General features: G+C 48.0%; 1 protein-coding gene across 1 annotated transcript in view; it reads left to right on the top strand.

Moving 5' to 3' along the window:
- The window catches only part of LOC119220229 (alpha-1,6-mannosylglycoprotein 6-beta-N-acetylglucosaminyltransferase B-like), a 30,534-nt gene extending 11,918 nt beyond the window's left edge, over positions 1–18,616 (top strand). Inside the window, exons 4-16 of the mRNA XM_062566197.1 lie at positions 904–946; positions 1,386–1,553; positions 2,342–2,506; positions 4,554–4,723; positions 9,599–9,730; positions 11,095–11,228; positions 11,428–11,558; positions 13,858–14,013; positions 14,116–14,262; positions 14,358–14,474; positions 16,042–16,116; positions 17,038–17,303; positions 18,007–18,616. Coding sequence (XP_062422181.1) covers positions 904–946; positions 1,386–1,553; positions 2,342–2,506; positions 4,554–4,723; positions 9,599–9,730; positions 11,095–11,228; positions 11,428–11,558; positions 13,858–14,013; positions 14,116–14,262; positions 14,358–14,474; positions 16,042–16,116; positions 17,038–17,303; positions 18,007–18,205 — 1,903 coding nt within the window. The 3' untranslated portion in view covers positions 18,206–18,616. The remainder of the gene's footprint in view (positions 1–903; positions 947–1,385; positions 1,554–2,341; positions 2,507–4,553; positions 4,724–9,598; positions 9,731–11,094; positions 11,229–11,427; positions 11,559–13,857; positions 14,014–14,115; positions 14,263–14,357; positions 14,475–16,041; positions 16,117–17,037; positions 17,304–18,006) is intronic.
- Positions 18,617–22,331: the final 3,715 nt, after the last annotated feature.

Below are 22,331 nucleotides of genomic sequence, written 5' to 3'. Positions count from 1 at the left end.
GTTACAATGAAATAAGACAGATAATCATAATAAAAATAAAAATAGAATAAAAATACAACAAAAAGCAAAAACCACACCTACTCATACATACACACACAAGCTCTCACTATCCCCAAACCCAAACTCATCATATATAAGATGTTATTGATAAACAACTACATATAACATAATAATCCCAAATACAACTAACAAAGATAACATCACAAGCTCATTCATAAATATATACACATAAATAATATGACAGGAGGATGTATTATAAAGAAGTGCTGTCAACATAAACACATTAATCTATGTGATTAATGTGGCCGAGATTAATGCAATTAAATATTTTTAACATAGTTAACGTACGTTTGTTTACTTCCGGTTTACTTCCGGTCCCGGAAGTTGACCGCGGAAACGTAACGGCCACTAGCTGCAGTCAGTTAACGTTACATCAAGATGGAGAGCGCTTTTTGCATTGGAAGTAAAACAAACCGAGACGCAACATACAGCAGAGAACTGTGCAGATGATTTGCTCCACGTGTCAAACACAAGGTGAGTGGCAAACGGATCACTTAAAGCACTGCTAAGGCTAAGCTAGCTGCTGGGCTAAGCTAGCTGCTAGGCTACCTCCATCTCAACATCTAACGTTTACCCTGCGGCGACACACAGTCTGCAGAGGACCACCACTGTGTCCCTAAAATACCTGGTTTGAAAACGTCCTGCTAAATGTGGGGAGATGGTTGGCGCTTCAAACAGCCGTTAAATGTTTGAGAGTTGAGAGCAAATTGCACGAGGACAGTAGGAAGAGATGCTATTTCAACATCTTCCACCGGGTTCAATTCTGCCTCCAAGATGATCAAATGTGTGTAGTTTTGTGTTTAAAATAACATTGACAACTAAATAACTGTGTATACGTTGTAGGAATTACAGCCTGCAGGTGATGCCACAGGAGGAAACTGCCAATGTACAATAGAAGCATAAACAACCGTGTGAATGTCTTTTGAAAAAGACAAAATGCGCAAAAACTATGCTCCTTGTGTTAAATGAAGCTGAGCTGAAATCTAGCCAGTTTGACATCTTCATCAGGTTAATGCGCCCCATCGTCTTTATCGACAGGGAGCCGTAAGAAACACACTTCAACACTTTTAAAACTTTACATTGAGTACCAGTTCCCTGTGGCACTTTACCATCAACCGTCAGCTTAACCCAGATAACGTCTAATTAACGCGGGGATCTTGTGTGTGTGCTCGTGCCCCGAGATGAAGAACCACAGGCATCAAATTAAACAGCAGATCGTCAGGACACAATGTATTTTAAATCAGGCTGTGGCGGCTTGCCGATGCCCTCGTTGTGACCTTGGAGGGGTTCTAGAAGACTTGTGTTTTTTGGGGTTTGACTTGTAGTGGATGCGCGCTCGTTGGACCTCCGACCCTTGCTACGCCTTCTATGGCGTGGACGGCTCCGACTGCTCCTTCCTGGTCTACCTGAGCGAGGTGGAGTGGTTCTGCCCCCCACTGGCCTGGAGGAACCAGACCGCCACCCCCACCTTGCAGCCTCCGCCCAAGATACAGGTAACACAACGGCTCCTTACCACGTTTCGGCTGAATGGGAATAGTTCAGAGCTTATTTACTCATGGTCCATTGAGATTTTAGAAGCAGCTGAAATACTGCGACTGTAACTTTAGTGTCTTGACGCTGATGCTGCTGAAAATGCTTTTAGCTTCTTCCCAGAGTTGAAGCAGAGGATTTATTACTTCATTTTCTGATCAAAAGCTCCTGAGCGGATATGAACGCCGTCTCCCGCCCCCCTACTCCCCCCCGCTCCCCTCTTCCCCCATCCCCAAAGTGACGCACAGCCGGCAGGTCTGGTGTGAATTCACTGCGCGGTTCTACCTTCTGCTCTAATTAATGCCTGCGTTCGGCTCACACTAATCCCGGGACTTCCTCCGAGCCGCACACGGCGTGCTCTCGAGAGCGATGATCCGCCCCCTTTTGGGAGAGCGCAGCGCAGCTCTGAATATTGATTTTTGGATACTTTACCTCCGTGTCGGGCAGGCGTCGGTTTTCCACCCCCCCCCCCACCCCCCCCCCCCCCCCCCCCCCCTTTGATTAAGACCCGCATGCCGGTATTGGTTGTGGCGCGCTGGTTGTATGTGAGCAGGGGGAAGGAGATGTAAAATGACATATGAGGATGATCCAGAAATCAAAACAAGGATGAGACGGACTCTCTGTGCCGTGTATTGTCTCCTCCTTGAAAAGTGCTTTCACATTCATCGTCTGTGAGAAGTATAAAGTACAAAGAACCGAAGCGCGCGTCAGCTCTACACTTCCTTTGCTCTTAACTCCTCCTATCACCCAGGCTGTCTTGCGGTCCGACGTCGGGGCCCTGCTGGAGCAGGTGGGCGCCGGGAAGGAGTCGCTGAGCTTCATGAAGCGGCGCATTCGCAGGATGGCGGCGCAGTGGGCCGCGGCGGCCCGGCGGCTGGATGACAAGCTGCGCCACCACCGGAGGGAGCAGCAGAGGGTGACTATGCGAGGCGCTCGCCAGCTTGCTTCTGCACACACCGGAGGAGGAGGGAGTTGGAAATCGGGGAACGAGCCTGAGTTGCGGTTTCATCCTTTCAAAGCCAGACAGACTGCGAGAGTAGAGCCAGTGAAAAATGCTTTTTTGTCTCGGTTTTCGAGAGTTTTCTTTCTTGTCTTTTTGTGTAACTCCAGCTCAGCTCCAAATTTAGGCATCAAAGAGAGAAACAAACCCTCTTAGCTCGGGAGGTTTTGGATCAAACGTGAGAAAGCCAGACAGTCCTTTAATGTCCACATGCTAGGCTTCTAAATGATCAGAGCACCAGTGAGTTTGTTGGATCTTGCCGCGCATCGCAGAATGATGAGTTACGGACACGCTTGATGATGCAGATCTGCTCTCTGCAGGCCTTTCATGCCGTGTCATCGCTGACATTTCCACAAAGCATCCGGGAGCGCTGGCTGCTGGAACAGTCGCCTGGTGAAATGACATCGGGCTCCTCCTGGCGTACATGTAACAGCCTTCACCTCACACTGAGAAAAAGGAAATTACTGATAACGTTTCTGAGAAGGAGCCTCCGTCAATCCTCCTGTGACGAGCAGAACTTCACACAGTCACTGATCCACATCGCTGCACGTGTTTTTATGCCTACCTGATTCATGATATACACGGTACCTCTTCTGTCTATTAAAGAGAGACTCCGCATCTTTTACATAAGGCAGCCTGCTTTGCTTATTGGAGATATGAGCCAATTATTCCAGATTATTTCGTAAAAACCCCCCAAAAAACACAACTACCTGGAAAGGCACCTCCAAAAAGCTTTGAAAAAAGACATTCATTTGTAGTGTTTTTTTATGTGTTCTTTAAAAGCTTACAGTATCCTGGTGTTCTGCTGCGTGTGTTTTTTCTTCCATTTGGAGGCTGGTGCTGTCGTTATTCTCGGCCCGAGGCTTATAAGATAGAGCCAAAGTTTAATTACTTTGTCTCTGGTTCTCCCGCTGGTGCCCATGTGGAAAAACCTTAACGAGAGAGAGAGAGAGACACCATTTCTGAGCAAAACCGACTTTTGTTGACCTGCCAGCTGCTGTCAAACACAGACCCCCTCCCCACCCCCCCACCTTTAGGCCCTTTGTACTTTTTTCTATTTTGAGTGACGAGAGTGACTAAATTTCATTAGTTTCATCTAACAGTATGCGTTCAGTGAGCACTGCGGATTTTCTATTTATGTAAAATGGGGAAATGTGCTTTACCCAGCAGTGTGGGACAACATTTGGATTGGTATTTGTTTCTAAATTGAAAAAAAAATTGCATTAAAACGTTTCTAGTTAATGGATTTAATTTTGAAAAGTACCAATTTGTAAACCAATTCAGCCCAGACGGATAAACGCTGGACAAGCCAGTGAAACGTGGGAAAGTATTTTTTATAAAACTGTTTTGTCAGCACAAAACATAACATGAATCTGCATTTGATTCAGAAATTGATTTTGGGGGGTTATTTCAGGGGGAATTCGATAAATATTTGTTTTGTTTGATTTGTGGGTGGGAGGCTCTCTGAAGAGGTTGGAGACGACGTGTGTTCATTACTGCACTCATCTACTAGAGCCTTTTTTCAAGAATAAAATTATTGAGAAAAAAAAAATCTAATTTCATTTCATATTCACCAGCTTGAAAATTCAATCCTTCCCCATCAGCAATTAAAGCGCCCATGCATCGTTCTGCATATCAATTAGCTTTCCGCCGGTCAGTTTTCATCTCAACTCCACGCACAGCTGATTGTATTTCTCCGGAGTGCGACTTTGCTGTCAATCTTCTTTATCGCATTCATTAGACACTCAATTATATGTCAAATTTGACATCATCGATCCGTGCCAAGTATCTGAAATTATTCACATGGAAATCCTTTATCGCAGTCAGTTAGTCCCCCAGCACAACTGGAGATCTGTCTGAATATAAACATCTAACAAAAGAACGGAAACAATGGCCTTTTCTCTGCAGCGAGACACACGCTGCGTTAACAAAACACATCGATGCCGTTTCATTCTCCATCCAGGTTCTAGTTCATGTGGGCTTTCTGACCGAGGAGTCCGGGGACGTCTTCAGCCCCAAAGTGCTGAAGGGGGGGCCTCTGGGTGAGATGGTGCAGTGGGCCGACATCCTCACAGCCCTCCACGTGCTGGGACACGACCTCAAGATCTCCGTCTCCCTCAAGGAGCTGCACGGGTGAGTTTGGATTTGATTTGTTTTTTAGAAATGGCCGAAGACTCACAAAGAAACATCGGGCCGCGGTTCGGGCTCATGCTTACCAACAGATGAATATGGTACATGTCCATTTGTCTGTGTGTGTGCATATAAGTCACAGAGAGAGAGATATGCTTCATTGAGGGATTTGTATGGACTTTGTACATTTATATAAGTGTGCCGTGGCGTTCCATTAGTGCTGATTTCAGCCTCTATTCATCAGAAAATGAAATGTTCAGCCTCAGAGAAAAATATAATGGGAAGCTGAAATGGAAGGCAAGTGGATTTATTATCAGGCTCGGACCATATTCACTCTCCCCACGAAACCCAACCCCAGTGTACATATCCCACTCTTTTTATGGCCATCTTGAATTGGCCTGTTAATGGTAGAAGCTGAACATCCATAAATCCCCTTCCTGTGACTATTGGCGAACATAAAAAGGGAACATTTCTCTCTCCGTCCCTCACTCCACCACACAATATCAAATTGACGGATCATTATGTGGGTTGCGCTCCTTCAGATTCCCTCAGGCTTCTATCTATTTACATGTCCTGCTCTTCACTTTCCAGGCCCAGGCTTTGGAGAAAAGAAAAAAAGAGAGAAACCGTTTAATATCACTAAACCGCCTGCTGGGGTCCTTGCGTGGACTGGATAGTTGATATGTATCGAGTTTTTTCGCCGGCAGACAGATTAGTCACAGCGGGCGCTTCGCCGTGGTGGGAGTCATGCTGTTGCTTTGCGGCACATAATTGCCTCTAATTGGCAACCTTCGTTCTCTCCGGTGGCTTCAGAGTAGTCACTTTGCCTGGCGTCTTTATGCTCGCACCTCCCGCCTCTCTCCCGTCCACTGAAGAAGATCTCGACAGATGCTGTCGAAAAAAAACAATCGCAGTCTTTTCTCTTTGTGTTTGTCAAAACGGTGGCGCTGTGGAGCCATTGACGTCCCAATCCCGTCGCTCCATTAAAAAGCCACCACCGGTTCCAACTAGGCAGCGAATTGAAAATGTAACGTTCGAGGCGGCGTCCACGTTTGCCGCGTGACGCTTTATAGTGAAATCGGATACTCGCTGCTGGTTGGACGAACTGGTTGACTGTAAATACATGAAGAGAAGGAGAAAGATGCACGCAAAGGGAGAGCAGTGACACCGGCTCAGGAGATGAAGCACAGGCCCGGTTTACTGTAATTAGGGTGGAGGTGGAATTGGCTGCAGCGAGGCCTCCGAGGGCGGCGAAGACAGCTGTCACTTCCGCTCGGGGATCTCATCCCCCCCCCCCCTCCCAGAGGGACGTGGGTAATTAGCCTGCGACGGAGCGCGGCGCCTCGACACCTGCGGAGCCGTGGGGGTGGGAGGGGGGGGGGGGGTGGCGGCGGGTCAGGGTGAGGGCGCAGGTAGCTGCAGCCCCTCGGCTGGAGCGACAGCTGTGAGCAGAGCGGAGAGAGGCCACCTGGCCCATCTCTCCCATGCTCGGCTAATCCCACTGTTTTTACACGCAGTTTGGATCCGTGGCTCTGGTTGAACTCCGAAGACATTTGGCTGAGAGCGGTTCCGTACCAATTATGTCGAGCAGGCTTCACCCGGCGGAGCATATTAACACAGGGACATTTTTGCCCTCGTCTCTCTCCCTGAGAACACACAGTGTTGGAGTTGTGTGATCAGTGGTCCTAAGCAATCATTTTAACACATGTCAAACTGGGGGGGGTGGGGGGGGGGGGGGGGGGTCAGTTGTATCTGTAATCCTGCAGCCGGAGCGCTGGTGATGATGATGATGGTGATGAGAGGCATGTGCAGGGCTCTGTGAAGTGGTAAAAAAAAAAAAAACGTGAAATCAAAGCTGTCTTTCCCCTGGAAGCTCCAACAAAGAGCCGTATTGTTGTGCCAGTCTCGGCTTATTCCTCTCGGTAAGTGCTGATGCGCTCGCACCCTGCAGCCTTTCTGATTGATGTGCCTTTGTCTCCATGCTGTTAGACTAAACACAAAAAAAAGCTGCATTGATAAAAATAGCCAGGCTAGGCCACGAGCTAGGTAACATCTCCGGGGTTTCTCTTCAGCTCGGTGTTGCAGGGTGACTAATTGAGGTTAGCGTCTGTGCTGGTCCTTAATGTCACAGTTGTAGTGCCCTAAAAAGCTCAGTGTCTCTAAATATATGTTGCCCCTTAAGCAACTTAATGGACAGGTTCAAACAAATTTCGCCCACAGGTTTTTTTTCTGCAGATACTTTTAGAAAATGAGGCCCTCTTGTGGAGACGGCTGCTCAACTGACAGAGAAAAGGCAAACGAGTGGCTGACGACACAATAACCGTTTGAAATATAAAACCTTTTCCTCATGAATGCAAAAATGAAAAGAAAATGAGCACAAGCTGTATTTCATCACAGCTTCGACATCCGAGTTATCCTGCAGCCTTGAGTGGTCGATTAGCATTTCGGACCCTGGTTTCCCACCATTCCCATCGCACCGCGAGGCCGCCCCACCGCCCTCAATTACCCCCCCCCCCCCAACCTCGGGCCCTTCCAGTGCACCTGTAAATCTGCCTCAGGCAAATCCCCTCGCCGCTGGACATATGCACCCTGTAATGTAGTAGTGACAGTGAGGTCTGTAACTCTCTTTTGTCCAATTCTCCTCCCTTTACCCCGAAACCTCTGGTTGCCATGGTGCCGGTGTCCAGCTGTGAAACGGAGAGACTGTGGCCAATGGTTGTCAAAATGGTTTCGAGAATTTCATGCAATATTTGCGCCTTTTTGTTCTTCTTTTTGCAGTCGTTCTCTTCGGCAAAACGGATGTTTTTCTTCTACACAGCTTACCTACAGGCTGAATTTATCCTTCTCACAATTGCTGTATGTGCAGCCAGAGGCGGATAAAGTCTATGTTTAACAGCCGGATCCCATCCGAATGGTCTGAAACCTGTTAAAGACACAATTAGAAATTGTACACAGAGACATAATCCTTCGTTCTGAAGGACGCAGCCGGTGTGATCTCTGCTGAAACGACTCTGTAATTGGGTTTTTAATATTTGAAGAGCAACGCTCAATATCGCCGCGCGTGCTCCTGGTCGCGTTCACGCTGCCGAGAGGGATCAACTCCATTTCCATCACAGCAAAGCAAAACAACTCCAACACACCTCGTATCGTGTGTGTGTGTGTGTGTGTGTGTGTGTGTGTGTGTGTGTGTGTGTGTGTGTGTGTGTGTGTGTGTGTGTGTTGCATTCATTACTTGTTGTGGTGTCTTAATGGGATTTGTTGATAATGATAAAATAATGGAGAAAACAACAACAACGAGAGACAGGGTTTTGTGTGTGTGTGTGTGATGTGTGCTTGTGTGTTACAGTATGCGACTGCCTGCTCCTTAATGCACTTTAATATACTCTCGCCTTAAAGTTTTCTTAGATTTGCATATATCCAATTAAACCTCTGAGCAGACGCAGCTTCAGTGGATCTGTGAGGAGCCGAGCCACGCAGAGTCACTGTCTGATTCAACCTCAAACACACACACACACACACAGTGTGAGGCGCACATCATTCATGCAACACAGACCCACAACTCATCAGTGAAACTACACGTGATTGAGCAATATGCAGGATGCCTTTCCGTTCAACCTCAAAGAGAGAGCTTTGGCGTGTGTGTTTCCGCTGTGTCGTGTGCAGCTTTTAGCGTGCCGTGTGAAAGTCAACAAAGTGGAGCCAGTCAGTTGGACGGTGGAAGTGAATGGGAGGCATGTGCGGCGCTCTCTGAAGTGTTACTTTGACCTGGTACGTACTGCTTCACTTCACTGAGTAAGTGACTCGGATCCTTCGACGGACGAAGCCACGGTTTGAAGCTCCGTCGAACCGACACATTCTGGCTCATTATCCCTCCTGCTGGAGGGGAACCGGCCGCCGTGTCTGCTTCCACGCAACGATCGATACAGACTCTTGTTTTCGCAGTGTGTGTGTGTTTGTGTGTGTGTGGGGGGGGTGTATTATCCTATTCAAAGGATTCACAAAGGGCCCCGCGTTGTGTTATCTTGACACCCAGTAAACTACGTTTAAAGCACCGCAGAGTATCTCACGGATCTGCGCCCTGGGCGGATCTGCGCCCTGGGCAGCTGACGTGTGACAAAGCGTCGACCACCACCTGCAATAAAAAGCGACACACCGGGTTGCGTTTTCTTTTTCCCGCCTCGATCCCGGCTGAAAGCAAACAACACTTTGTCATAGCGGGCAACACATTTATATCTGCTGTCTTTCCTGGTTTGGGTGAGTCCTCTCGTTTCATTCGTGCGCTTTTCTTCCCCAGGCAGCAGGTGCTTCATCGCGTCCGATCAAGCCCGTCTCGGTCACTTCACGGAACAGAACTAACGAGGACAAATTGAAATCCCACAGCAGTGACCCGCAAGCTCACGTACCTGTTGTGTAACGACCAGACAAGAATCGCATTCACCCATGCGCCTTGTGTGGAAAAACAAGAAGCTGGATTCAATGTTGAATGTTGAAATCAAAGTTGTTTTTGTATGAACTCCTTCATGCTCCCGAGAGAGTCTGTTCTCTTTTCACCGAAACAAAGCTAACAAGAGAGAACCGTGAAGAGGAACCGTTGCGGCGGCCAACGCTTGCGCAGTAATTGCTTGGAAGGCGTCGTGACAAAAGGCAGCGTGGCATAAAAAAAACAAAAAAACATCCACGAGGCAGAGGGACGCCGAGGACACTGACGTCCTCCCTTGGTGTCCTCTACATCGAGTCCGTCTCTCGACCGAGGCCGAGCTGTTGTTCGAGCACCCACATGTGTGCAGAGAAACCAGTTATCACCGTCCTGTGGATATTTCAATTTCCTCTCTCCTGTTATTTTTGTTGTCTCTTCTGACCCCTCTGACCTGTCTGCAGGTTTTTGGGGGTCCCTCCGGGAAGAGGAAACTGCCCTCTGACCGGACCCCTGCCCTTTGACCTCATCTACACCGACTACCACGGCCTGCAGCAGATGAAGCATCACATGGGCCTGTCGCTGAGGAAGCACAAGTTAGTGTCTCTATATATCTGAGTGCGTTGTTTGTTTGTTGCAGTCATTTCTTTCTTACCAGTAATTGCCTTATTGCTGCAGCGCTCTGCTATTGGCTTATTGAGTGGCCGGTGGAAACTGCACCGCGCATCAGCAAAAATTCGCCCTCGCAGGGGTTTCAATTTGGCCTCCTTTACACGGCGATCAATCAAGCAGGTGCAGGTTCCCACACAAACTCTGCTCTTTATATGCAACCCTCCTGGAAGTTCATTTTAAAATGAATAAAAACCACATTAATTTAATATTAACCACATTTAAATATAGTTTGTGTACTGAAATGGACTGTCCACCATCCAGAGTGGTTCCGCGTTGGTTCCTTTCTGAAGATTCAGCTGTTGCTCCACTGAGCCCCCCCAAAAAAAAGCAAAAAAGCAAATGCCTTGTTGATGACGTTTTTATCCAAACACAGAAAAACGATGGGCAAATTACTTCTCCTAGGAAGGCAAATGTATTCACGGAACAGGGAAGAAGTCACAGCAGTGTGTAAATGGCGATAATCACGTTGGCTGTAATGTTGTTATGTTGTTTTATGGAGCCGTACCGCGGGGGGGGGGGGGGGGTTTCATTCCACATTTTACTCATGAGCGGAGAAGATTATATTCCTAAAGAAACGATTCACAGCCTCACAGTAATTCACGCTGACGCCGCCGCCGCGTTCAGAGGACGCCTCCGCTCGCTCCGATCAGCGCCGCTTCCACGTCAGCTGATCGACCGGCGCCGCTCAGCTGTCACCGAGCGACAGACCGGGACTCTAAACCCCCCCCCCCCCGCCCTGACGTTGATGAGTGAGGCGGGGCATTGATCCGACTCCGGCGGGATTACATCAATTGATTTTGGTCCTCTCGGTGTGAATATTTACCGCTGATGAAGCGCTAATGTAATTCTCTGCCAGGCTCGTTTTAAACTAACAGAATCGTTTGATCTTGATCTGGGAGGATGTCGGCCCGACGTCTTTTAAAGATGTTTCGGTGTCGCCTACGCGTCATCAGAGAGAATATCAGAGTGCGTCCAAAGAGACTCGCGCGCATCGTGACAGTTCAGCATCGTCTTCAATTGCATTTCGGAGATCGCGCTTTCGACTCCCGATTCCTCTCAGACCTGTCCAGGATGCGTCGGGATCTGTTCCAGCTGGGGGGCCGTGACCCGACTCGGGGCTCGTTAGCTCTGCTCAGTGGGTGGTGGCGGGGGGGGGGGGGGGGCGTTGATGTCCTTGGTTCACACAGTAGCAGCTGGTGCCGGTCGATGTCCTCCCGCTCTGACCGGTGTCCCTTAGGTTTAATTGAAAGACAGTTTCACTGCGCTCAATCTTCTCATTTTGTCCCAGGTGCCACATCCGAGTGATCGACACCTTCGGCACGGAGCCGGCTTACAACCACGAGGAGTACGCCACCCTGCACGGCTACAGGACCAACTGGGGCTACTGGAACCTGCGCGGCCAGCAGTTCATGACCATGTTCCGTACGTGGGCCCACGCTTTCTCTCACGCGGACCGTCTCTTAGCTTTCATCACAAAGGGTTCATCCCGGGTTTGAATGTTCTTCCTCTTCCTGTTTCGTATCCTGAAAGTCAACCAGCTAATGGATGTAAATATCAGCGCCATTGTTTTACCACACAAAACGGTTGGAGTCTGACAGTTGCTTTGTGTTCTCCCCGGCAGCACACACTCCAGATAACTCCTTCATGGGTTTTGTGGCGGAGGAGCTGAACGAGACGGAGCGGCGGAACATCCAGCGGAACAAGGTCCACAACATGGCCGTTGTGTACGGCAAGGACGCCAGCATGTGGAAGGTCAGTGTCGGCTGAACGGCTCCCGCAGAACTCTCTGCTGTTGATCTGTGTGCGGTGCACTCGGGTAACCTCTCATCTACGACGCCGTAACTTTAAAGCTTTTCCAGTGAAAGATGAGAAAGAGCTACACAACATGAAGCCGAGTGTGGTGCCGCGGTTGTGTAACTGTGGTTCGGCAGCTCTTTCAAGAGGCTCCCAGCGACCCCCCCCGCCCCCCCCCCCCTTTCACGTGACTTTCGTTGAGGGGACCTCGTATCAGCTGAACAGACATCGCGTTTCTTATCAAACCCACAGAGAACGGCTTCCTCGCCCACTGGCGCTGATTCTGTTGTATTCGTGGGGAAAGTTTGCAGCAAAATGGACCAGACCAAATGGAATGTATTAGGTCTGCAGTGGAGAGTGGCATTCCCAAACGGGCCTTATTAATTAATGACATCCAGCAGAAGCTTTCGTTGTGCCTGAAGCACGATCCGCCCGGAAGGATCAATGTTGGTGTTTTTGTTTTATCCTCCTTCAAATGCAGCACTTTCAGGATAAAGTTAAAATGTTCAGCGTTATTGGCCACTCATTGAGGTACGACGGAAGAGTATTAATAGAACAGCGATTGAAGTCAGCGTGATAACACCACTATTGATGTTAGTCCCAAATAGAATACAAGATGCCTGTGCATTGAGGGTTACACTGCCAACAGGAACTGCTGATTTGCCTAAATTTAAACAAATATTGGCTAAAAACGAGCTCTGGTTGTAGCCCACGGGAAAAAATGTAGTCCCCTGTTTATTTTTCCCCGGAGCTCCCCTGGTGTCCCTGTGGGGGGGGGGGGGGGGTGGGGTCCTGTGCATCTAACCTGTGTTTGCAGTCGCTCATAAGGTTCTGTGAATCCAAACGGAAAGTTTGGGGAGCTTTCGCATTCCGCTTGCATCATCAAACGTGCATCAGACACCGCGGTGCTCCACGTTCCACTTCCTCCAAACAAGTCTCTCCTCCTCCAGGAATCCGGCCTAAAGTGTGATGGTAGAGGAGCAATTGTTTTTGTTTAGTGAAATTTTCCCTCCGAGCTGCTGGCACGATTTCTCCTCCTCGCTGTAACTTTGAAGCACGCTGCAGCACCCCCCCCCCCCCCCCCCCCCCCACACCACCACCCCCCTCCACCTTGCAGCTTTGTTCCTACACAACACTCCCCGGCTCGCTCAGCAACTCGAGCTGCGCTGGAACATTTGTGCATCCGACAGATCTGCGGCGTGAAGACGGTTGTACCTGGAATCTCTCCGGACAAAGAACCCCCCCCCCCCCCCCCTGCCGAGAGCAGCCTCTCCCTCCACCTTTTGAGGTTATGAGTTTCATGTGAGAGATTTGGGATGAGTAAAGGTCCCATGAGAGGAAAGAGGACTAATACTTGATGTCATATTCTGTCTTTTCCTTTACAACCTGCCTCTCGCTACTCTGCTGCTGTTCTATGCAACATTCGTCCTCCCATGATGCATCACTGATGGATTCCCTCAGCTTCAAGTAAGTACACCTGCTTTTCACTGGTATTATTCATGGTTCGAATAGCAAAATAAGACTTTTCCTGTTTTTTTAGATGCCAATAAATGTATATTTCGCTTCAGCTGATGAATAGATCGTAACTTTTGAATGACAGGTCATCAAAAGTGTTTCAAATATATGAAATAACTTAGTTACAGATCTCCTACTAAAGCATGAACTTCTTCCGTATTGTAGCATAGAGGAGCTTATTAAAATGAGATAAATTAAAGTTGAGGTTTGTCATTTTTTTTTTCTTCCTCTTTTGTCAAAGCAAAGCAAAAGTAGAAGAAATCTTATCTTATCTTATCATCGCTCGAAAACTAAAATTAAAATCACCCAAGATGAAAAACGAGGAATAACACTTGGATGACATTTATAAATGATTTATTTCTTGAAGACACATCATTAGTGAATAATTAATATCATTCCCTCAGAAACACTTGAGATAAACTAATTCAGTTTCACAAATAGTCTCCACGGGGCGACGCCCAAGATACACATGGATTCTTTCACAGGTACCGAATGAAGGAGGAGCACAGTTGGGTCTCTTCATCTGCTCGCCTCATGTCCATCAACCACATTTGGTTCAGGCCGGGGGTCGTGCTGCTGCCCCCCCCCCAAAACCTTTGGGCTGTCCTCCTCTCGCGCTTTCAGGAGCAGTTTGTGTTCCATTCTGTTTATTCTCCTCGATCAGTACGAAGCAGTAACTCCACGGTGCCCATGTTTACATTTCATCTGCCTTTTTTTTGCCCCCCCCCCGTGTATTACGAAGGGAAAAGAAAAGTTCCTGGCCATTCTGCATCGCTACATGGAGATCCACGGCACGGTCTACTATGAGACGCAGCGTCCTCCAGAGGTGCCCACCTTTGTTAAGAACCACGGCCTGCTGCCTCAGCAGGAGCTGCAGCAGCTGCTCAGACAGGCCAAGGTGAGGCTTTTTATGATCTGAAGATGGTTTTGTTGACCTGGACGTGAGCCGACCAGCTTATAGCTCCATCGTCACCTCCCCCTTTTTCATTTTCCCGCCCAGCTCTTCATCGGGTTTGGCTTCCCCTACGAAGGTCCCGCCCCTCTGGAGGCCATAGCCAACGGTTGCATCTTCCTGCAGCCCAAGTTCAATCCCTCTCACAGCTCTCTGAATCATGACTTCTTCAGAGGGAAGCCCACCTCCAGGAAGGTGGGTTGTTGTCTGTTATCTCAGCCATCACGATCAAGGCGTTTTAACTTGACCCGTTTTATAGTGAATGTTATATCCCATTTATTCCTCCCCAGGTGTCCTCCCAGCATCCCTATGCAGAGCAGTACATTGGCAGGCCGCATGTCATCACCATCGACTTCAATAACTCTGAAGAGTTTGATGCGACCGTCCGTGAGATCATGAGGATGAATGTATGTTGATTTATTGGTGTTTTCCCTCCTGGCTCAGCATTGCGCATTATTATTCCGGCCTCGTCATGTGACGGCCTTCCGCTGCATAATGATTTCAATAGTTTGCTGTTGCACACTTTAAAGCCTGACTTGACCCACTTCTGGAGCCCTCAGCCTTTCAGTAGACCTCTTAATTATGGCAACCCACGGTACAGAAAAAGTGCTGAGCTGGGCCCCGCTCCGTGCGCCGCTAATTGCTTGAGATATTATGCTCCTCGGGAGGGAGATTGTGCCCACACCTGGGTCTACATGCAGCAGATCATATTAATCAATCACGCTGTGCTCAATCTGTCGCCAGAAACCGCCGCGGGCCTCTCGCAGCGCCAGAGATGCATGTGCACCTGCAGCTTTTCTCGAATGGGCCTTGTGTGTCCCGCTGATTGAGGCAGAGTGAAGGAGACAAAAGCAGATGTATTTGTATTGCACATATCCCACCACGAGGCAAACCAGAGGGAACTTTAAATTGTTATTTTCAATAAAGTATGGGAGGACAAACAACACTAATCACACAGTCGGACCGGGAAAGTTTCCTGTTAATTTAAAAGAATTAATTGGAAGTAACGGCAGCTTAATATTCCTTAATCTTAATGAGCAAACCTTCGCGGTTCAATGTCAAATTGTCCAATAGATAATTCCAATATGTTTTGTATTAGAAAAAGGGATGGTTTGGGAAAGACCATTTCCCCCACCCCCCCTGGCTCTGAATCCATTACATAAATATGCCCAAAAGGAAAATTGCATTGCGGAATATCTGATGAAGTGCCAGATACATTTCATTAAACTCGAATGAAATAAAGTAATAACAGAGCGCTAAAAGCATCACAACACTAAAAAGAACCATCTATCAGTTTAAAGCCCGAGTGCCAGTGGCCTGATAATAAACAGTGAGATCTCTCACTCGAGGGCTCGTGAGGGACGTTCATTGCTCAGTGGAGACTCTTGACACAATGTCTCATGATGTGTTCATGATAATCGAAATCATCAAAAGAATATAGGTTTTAAATTGTAGCAATAAGCCTCCTTCAAAGACCAAAGACATTAAGCAGCCGTTTGTCTGCAGCAGCGGCGGCCTTCCCCCTGTTACAGCCGTGTTCCCCACAACACTGAAAAGCCATTGATCAGTGTCTCCGTGGACCGGAATCTATTTCCTGTCATCAAAGAGACAGACAATGAGCGACGGCCCCTCGCATCGACGCTGATAACGGCACCCGAAGGACACAGGACGCACAAAAACATCATCCTCCTAGTACTTGATGACCTGAAGGCTGCGTTCGGTTGAATCCATCGCTTGACATATTGATGAAGTCATCGCTAAACATAATTAAATCACTTTTCAAAGCTGTCACCTGTGATGTATTAGGTAATTGATTTTAATGTATGGCATGATATAAGCCACTCGCGCTAATGAATGTGTCAGCTTTGATTAACTATCAGATGCTCTGTTCCTGTAATTATATTTTCTTATTTCTGAGGACACACACACACAGACACACTGTTTCTTCATCCGTGTGGACATGTGTGTTTGCAGGTGAAGCCCTTCTTGCCGTATGAGTACACCTGTGAGGGGATGCTTGAAAGAGTTCACGCCTACATTCAGAACCAGGTGGGTCTCAAAACTCAACCAAAGTCAGAAGGCATGCTGGGTAAAGTCACGATGACGCAATGGAAAGTATCTCCATTTGTTGTGTCAAAGCAGATCGAGTTGTTTGGATAAAACACAGTAAGAGAAACCGGATGAACTGTTGAGCCACTTGTGCCTGTCTTATTATCGCTCCATACAATGGAAGGAAAGTAGTGCTTTCTGAAACTATATCGGCTTTGTTAATAAATAATGTCCCTAAATCACCATGGCTACAGAGGGAGTCCACAGCGGTAGTTCAAATAGAATATAATTATAAAATCAAGATACACAAGGTACACATGTTCCTTGTCATTGATTACCAGACATTCAAATTTAGATTAAAGCATCCAAAACCAAATACGTTTCCACGAGGAAAATAAAATGAAAAATATTATGAATCCAAATAGTGGCATTTCCATACGGCCCATATATCCGTCTCTTAACCCTGTGTGTGTGTGTGTCTGTGTGTGTGTGTGTGTGTGTGTGTGTGTGTGTGTGTGTGTGTGTGTGTGTGTGTGTGTGTGTGTGTGTGTGTGTGTGTGTGTGTGTGTGTGTTTAGGAGTGGGAGATCGGAATCCCAGTTATTGGACACTGGCAGCTCGTTTTAATAAACGGGTTCGAAGGCCAATGGGACGTGTCGGGGAAATGTTATTACCTGGGTCTTATGAATAGCCCCAGCTGGATAATTACGCCTCCAAACATGGTTTCCCATTGGCTGGCGTAGCTGCATGGGTATCATTTCCTGGAGGATTCACGAGGTCTTGTCAGCTCTGATAAGCGCCTGTGGATCGTAACGGTTCTTTTTGTCATTGTACCACAGCTGCGTGCGCAATTCTTTTATTAAGTGTTTGCAATACAACAACTAACGCTTTTTTTCTTCCCCCCTCTGTTCCGCCCCGGCAGGACTTCTGTCGCCCCGAAGCTCCGTTCCCTCCGGTCAACTCGTCCTGGCTCGCCGGCGCTTCGGGCCCTTTCGTCCTCCCGCCCAACTCCAGCCTCCTCACCTGGGGCGCCAACGCCGGCGCCCACGCGGCGTGGCCCCCGCTCAGCGCGCTGCGCCTCCTGGCCTCGCCGGAGGGCCAGTCGTGCGTGAGGGCGTGCCGGACCGCGGGACTCGTCTGCGAGCCCGCGTTCTATCGCTTCATCAACATCCGGGAGGCCTTCAGCGCGTAAGGGGAGGGGATTTTTTTTTAATAACGTTGAACGTTAAACGCTGAATTTGAAGTAAACATCATGTATCGGGAGTTTAAAAAAAAATGTTTACATTGATCTTTGGGTGCTCATAGGACAGTTGTTTCTGAGGGGGGGGGGGGGGGGTGAGCGGGAAGCTAATCGGAAGATCGCCAAGTTATTTCGCACAAATGGAAAGATCCTGGATCCCAAATAGCTGCAGGAAAACCATACGTGTGTGAATTTAGCATATAGATTAGCTCCTTCATAGCAGCCTCTGCTGTCGGTGGATGAATGGGTGAGAGGTTGAAAAGGGTTTTTTTTTCCAGTCTACTATACCCATTATTGTGTACACAAATTCATCTTGCATTGTGTCCCAGCACAATGCCGCATGCGCACGATTGATTACTTCTGGATTCATCGTGGACTTCTTGAGTTGCTCATTCTGCAAAATAATAAATTGGTTTCAGTTCCTTTCCCTCTTCGCAGTGTCATGGCTCATTAGCACTCGCAGTTACACAATTATGCAGCAGCACAAACTACAAAGGGAGACACCAGGGCACTCTTTAACTGTCATACCTCCCTTCACGGGGGGCAGAACTGTAACATTAATATGAATTCTGATTGTGTGACAATGATCTTCAAGTCCTGACCGTTCATTCTAATCTTTGTCCCCCGTCCTCGCCTGTCCTTCGTTTCCAGACTGGACCTCCAGTGTGACGGGTTGGAGTCGGAGATGAACCACCTGTTCCCCGCCTTCTCAGCGGAGCATGCGGAATGCGGCCTGCAGCGGGACCCGCTGCTGTTCAGCTGCGCCGGCTCCAGTGGCCGATACCGGCGCCTGTGCCCCTGCAGGGACTATCGCGTGGGCCAGGTGGCGCTGTGCAGAGACTGCCTATGACTGGAGGAGGGTGCTTTGTAGTCGCCCCGTGGCACGTGAACTCTACTCTCAGGGAGCTGCATGATTGTACTTTGAATGTGGTGGGTTTGAGGCTTTTCGACGTGGCTGCAGCGGGACCACAGTTGGCGACGCGAGGTCTCGGCGGTAAAACCACCAGCGGTCGAACTGAAAACGTTGATTTAAAAAGAAACATTGCAAATGCTTGAAATTCACAAGTGTGTTTTTTTTCGGTGTTGTGTGAATACCTACAGTCATAGTGGAGTTTGGATATTTGTACTAGATGCACCCAAAGGCATTTGCACCATGTTGAGATGTACTATTTTACATGTCATGTAACAAATATATTTGTACATAAGTGTTGTTTAATAAAATACAGGCAAAGAGTAATCGATGCCTTATTATTTGCGGGAATTAATCTCTCAATCTCTTGGCCCAGGGAGTCATGTAAAACAATAGATCCACATACTCAAATCTGATTGGTCTAGTTTATCCGTCCCTGAGACCTCGTCCATTTGTTTTTTCCCTCCTGCGAACATTCCTCCCGTCCGCGGAACATAAATATATTTCATCCTCTCAACAGCGTTATAAGAGAAGCAGCTGATCTACTTATAGGAGCAGTTTGAAGAATAATCAGGATATTCCTCGTGAATTTAATGAGGATTAAGTACGTGTCCACACAAACACAGGAATCCTAATTCTGTGCAAATTGGACTTTGTTACCGATCTCTCACTGAAGAACGGTTTCAGGTTCGAGGAAGGAAAGTGTGTGAAAGCACAGGAAAGAAATGGACGACTCCTTTCAGGACTTATCTGCAACAGAGATGCAAATAACCCGAAGCTGCAGCAGGATTTTAATGAAGAGGCTGTTGGATTCAGCACCAGAGAGAGCAACAGGACTCATTTCAAGCCGAGCGTTTGGTGTCCAGTGGCCACGTGTGTGTGTGTGTAGAGGGCCAATGACTGACACTTTTTTTTCTTTATGGCGCTCCGGTCATCCACCAACAATTTAACATTTATTTATTTCTGAGCTTCAATTCCTCGTGTTTCTGTTTCTTGACACATTGTGAAATATAGTCAACATGAATTAATCACATCTCCAAACACAATCAAATTGCTAGACAATTTTATCAATAATGTATTAAATACACAAGTTACAATTATCCTTTTTTCACATTAGTCCAACAATATTTCTTTTGAGCACATCGCAGTGAACACATACTGTACATTATGATGTTAAAGTCTCCAGTTTTCATTTGCATTTGAATCCATTTCTCTTCATGGCTATTTTAAAGCCCCTTTACAGGTGGACATTTTAACATCCTCAGAAACAACGCGATGGGACTCGAGTCATTAACGCGCGAGCTGCTTCTCCACTGGAGCCCAAAGCCTTCCCTTCGGATCAGACGCTTTTAATGAGACGGCCTCAAGGGGCCTCTGCTTTCTCATTTACTGGTGCTGGTGTCGGTTCCATTGATCGTGAGGACTATTTCCCAGTATGGCCCCGATTTCGCCCGTTGCACTTCCTAATCGCTGCCCTCATTTTGAGCTTTTCCTCCCAGGGGAAGGATAATATTTGTGTGGTAGCTGCAGCCAGGAAAGCTGTGACTCTTTCAGGGCTTTCATGGTGTGAATGCAGGTATTTAACAGAGAAAGTTTGTCAAAGAAGGGGTATAAATACACCACTTGAGAGTTTTCTCAAAGGGTGTTTTTTAACACCTATAATTCTGCGCCCTACATTTAAGTGGGGACCACTTTATGCGTTTTTCACCTCTTCTAAAAGGGCAGAAGCTTCAAATGGAAGACGCCTTTTCGTCTCTGCAGCTGTGGAGGGTCGCCGGTGGCCAGAAGATGACGATATGACCGGTCCAATCAGAAAGAGTCACCGACCTGTCAGGAAGCCGGACCCTTTTAATCTGTGGGCCTCGCTGGTCGAGCGACGCAAAGCACAAAGTGACGAGACGTTGAGTGAAGTGGATCTTAGAAAATGTTTCCTACGATCCACCTAAAAACAAAGACATTCTGTTTTTGTCATCTTTTTTTGTGCTCAAGGTTTACTCTGAAAGCGGATAAAACAAATGTCCCTTAATGGCAAGCGGCAAATATCAAGATTGCCATGGCAACGGTGAAAACAACAAACTCAAGGTTGAAAAAACGACAGCACAAACCAACGCTAAAACTTTACATTATTATTACTATTCGATACTTCTTGCTCATCCTTTCTCTCCTGCTCTTTAGTATGAGGGACGGCCTCCCGAAATCATGAATGCATGACATATAATGGCTCTCTGATCCCCTCTCCGTGTGTGTGTGTGTGTGTGTGTGTGCTGATGCCTTTCTCCATAATGGAGTGCACCTGTTGTATGAATAAAGAACCGCAGAGACCTTTTAACATAATGAATATGTGCTGCAGCAGGTCAGCGATGTGCCCGTTCTAGTTGTGTTGCTTATAACGGTATCATACACTTCATTAAGCTCATTTCTTTTCCTTCCTCCACCTTTACGTCTCTCCGCCCTGAGCTTCTCCATCACATGTGAACGAAAACAAGAGCGTTAAATTCAACAGCCAAGCCAGCACTTTATTGCCACTGCACGTCCATTGTGAAATGGTTCGAAGGGGGATTTGTTTCTTTGCTCTTTGTTCTGTTCTGACTCCCTCGGGTTACAATGCAGACAGTCAATACTCCGTGTGCGCCTGACGACATGAAGGCGTGAAGTGGAATCTGCAGGATTGGGTGTGTACCCCCCCCCCCCCCCACACACACACACACAGTGGGGACTGCTGCATTGCCTCGGCTCAGGTCGATCTGGGAGGAGGCAGCGCGGACACAACCGAAATACGTGGAATCACAAAAGCTCCCCCGTCGATCCTTCAGCTCCACGTCCGCTCCTGAAAACCAATATGCACTCGAGCTACACTTGTTTCACTACTCCACACACTCAGACTCAGAAACCCAGCTCTAAATGAATGGTCGTGTGACCATGAACAGCTGGATGTGTTTTTTAAATAACATTATTGAGAAAGCGTTGACCTGGTTACTGTACATAGACATGTCCCTGTTGCCAATGGGTGTAACAGCTGGAATAAGAGAGAAATATCTGTGTGTTCCAATTCACATAAGAACATATTTAGTGTGCCAGCAACATGTCTTGTTGGTCCCGATGCTGAGCGGCCAAATGCACAATCAGGTGGCAACTTGCCGCACGCAGGCCAGCGTGTTATCCTCCCCCGCTGTGACCCCCAAGACTCACCACCGCAGAAAAATGAGCAAAAGGATCAAAGTTCAAATGTATCAATATCAGCAGCTGTAATGTAAAGCAAACAAAGTGGGTATACATCGAATGTGGTTGTTCCAATGAAACGACACTCCGAGGAGAGTCCAGAGTCGTCTTCGGGTTCACATCTGTGACAGACGTATGTCCCCCCAGGGAGCGTCTCCCTCTGCTGGACATGCCACCCTAACCCCCGTTAAAGGGACACGCTGCACACTACACTCATGAGTGCGCATTTCCTCGGTAACGCGCGTCCTGAGCGGCCCCCCCAAAGCAGCACAAAGAGAAGTCGTGGAGGAGGTGGGGGGGGGGGGGGCTACTCCGCGGCTATTCTCCGTTACTGAGTCACGGCTCGCCTCTGCCAGCTGGCTACAGAGTCCCAGCTGTCGGCCTCTGTGCCAACGCCGAGGCCACTCCATTAATGGACGCATTGAGCCCACCAGGCGTAGGGGAAGTAACCCTCCACTGTGTTGTGTGCCAGCGTCTCACATAAGAGGAGGAGGGGGATCTGAGAGGCTTGGTGACCATGTACCTTTAGTCCTGGAGGGAAAAGAAAGAAGGCTGACAGCTTGAAGGGAAAGTAGTTAAAGAGAGAGAGAGAGAGACCGTCCATCCGCCGTGTGGCGCAGCGCCCTGAGTGGACTGTTAGGCTGTAACAGGAGTGATTGAGACAGTGGGGGGGGGGGGGGGGGGGTGCACAGGAGAGAAGTGGAAAAGGTCTCCCTGCGGAGAAAAGGATTTTTTTCTTAAAAAGACGAGCGGAGGAATCGATACAGGTGGTTAAGTGGCTCAGGCCTGGTTCTTATAAAAGCCTGACAAGAGATGGAAAAAGGAGGAAGAAGTGTACATGACAGCT

Source organism: Pungitius pungitius, chromosome 12, assembly GCF_949316345.1.
Source record: "Pungitius pungitius chromosome 12, fPunPun2.1, whole genome shotgun sequence".
In the NCBI taxonomy this organism is placed as follows: domain Eukaryota; kingdom Metazoa; phylum Chordata; class Actinopteri; order Perciformes; family Gasterosteidae; genus Pungitius; species Pungitius pungitius.
Note: the sequence above shows the minus strand (reverse complement) of the source record. Positions and strands in the feature narration are given on the sequence as shown.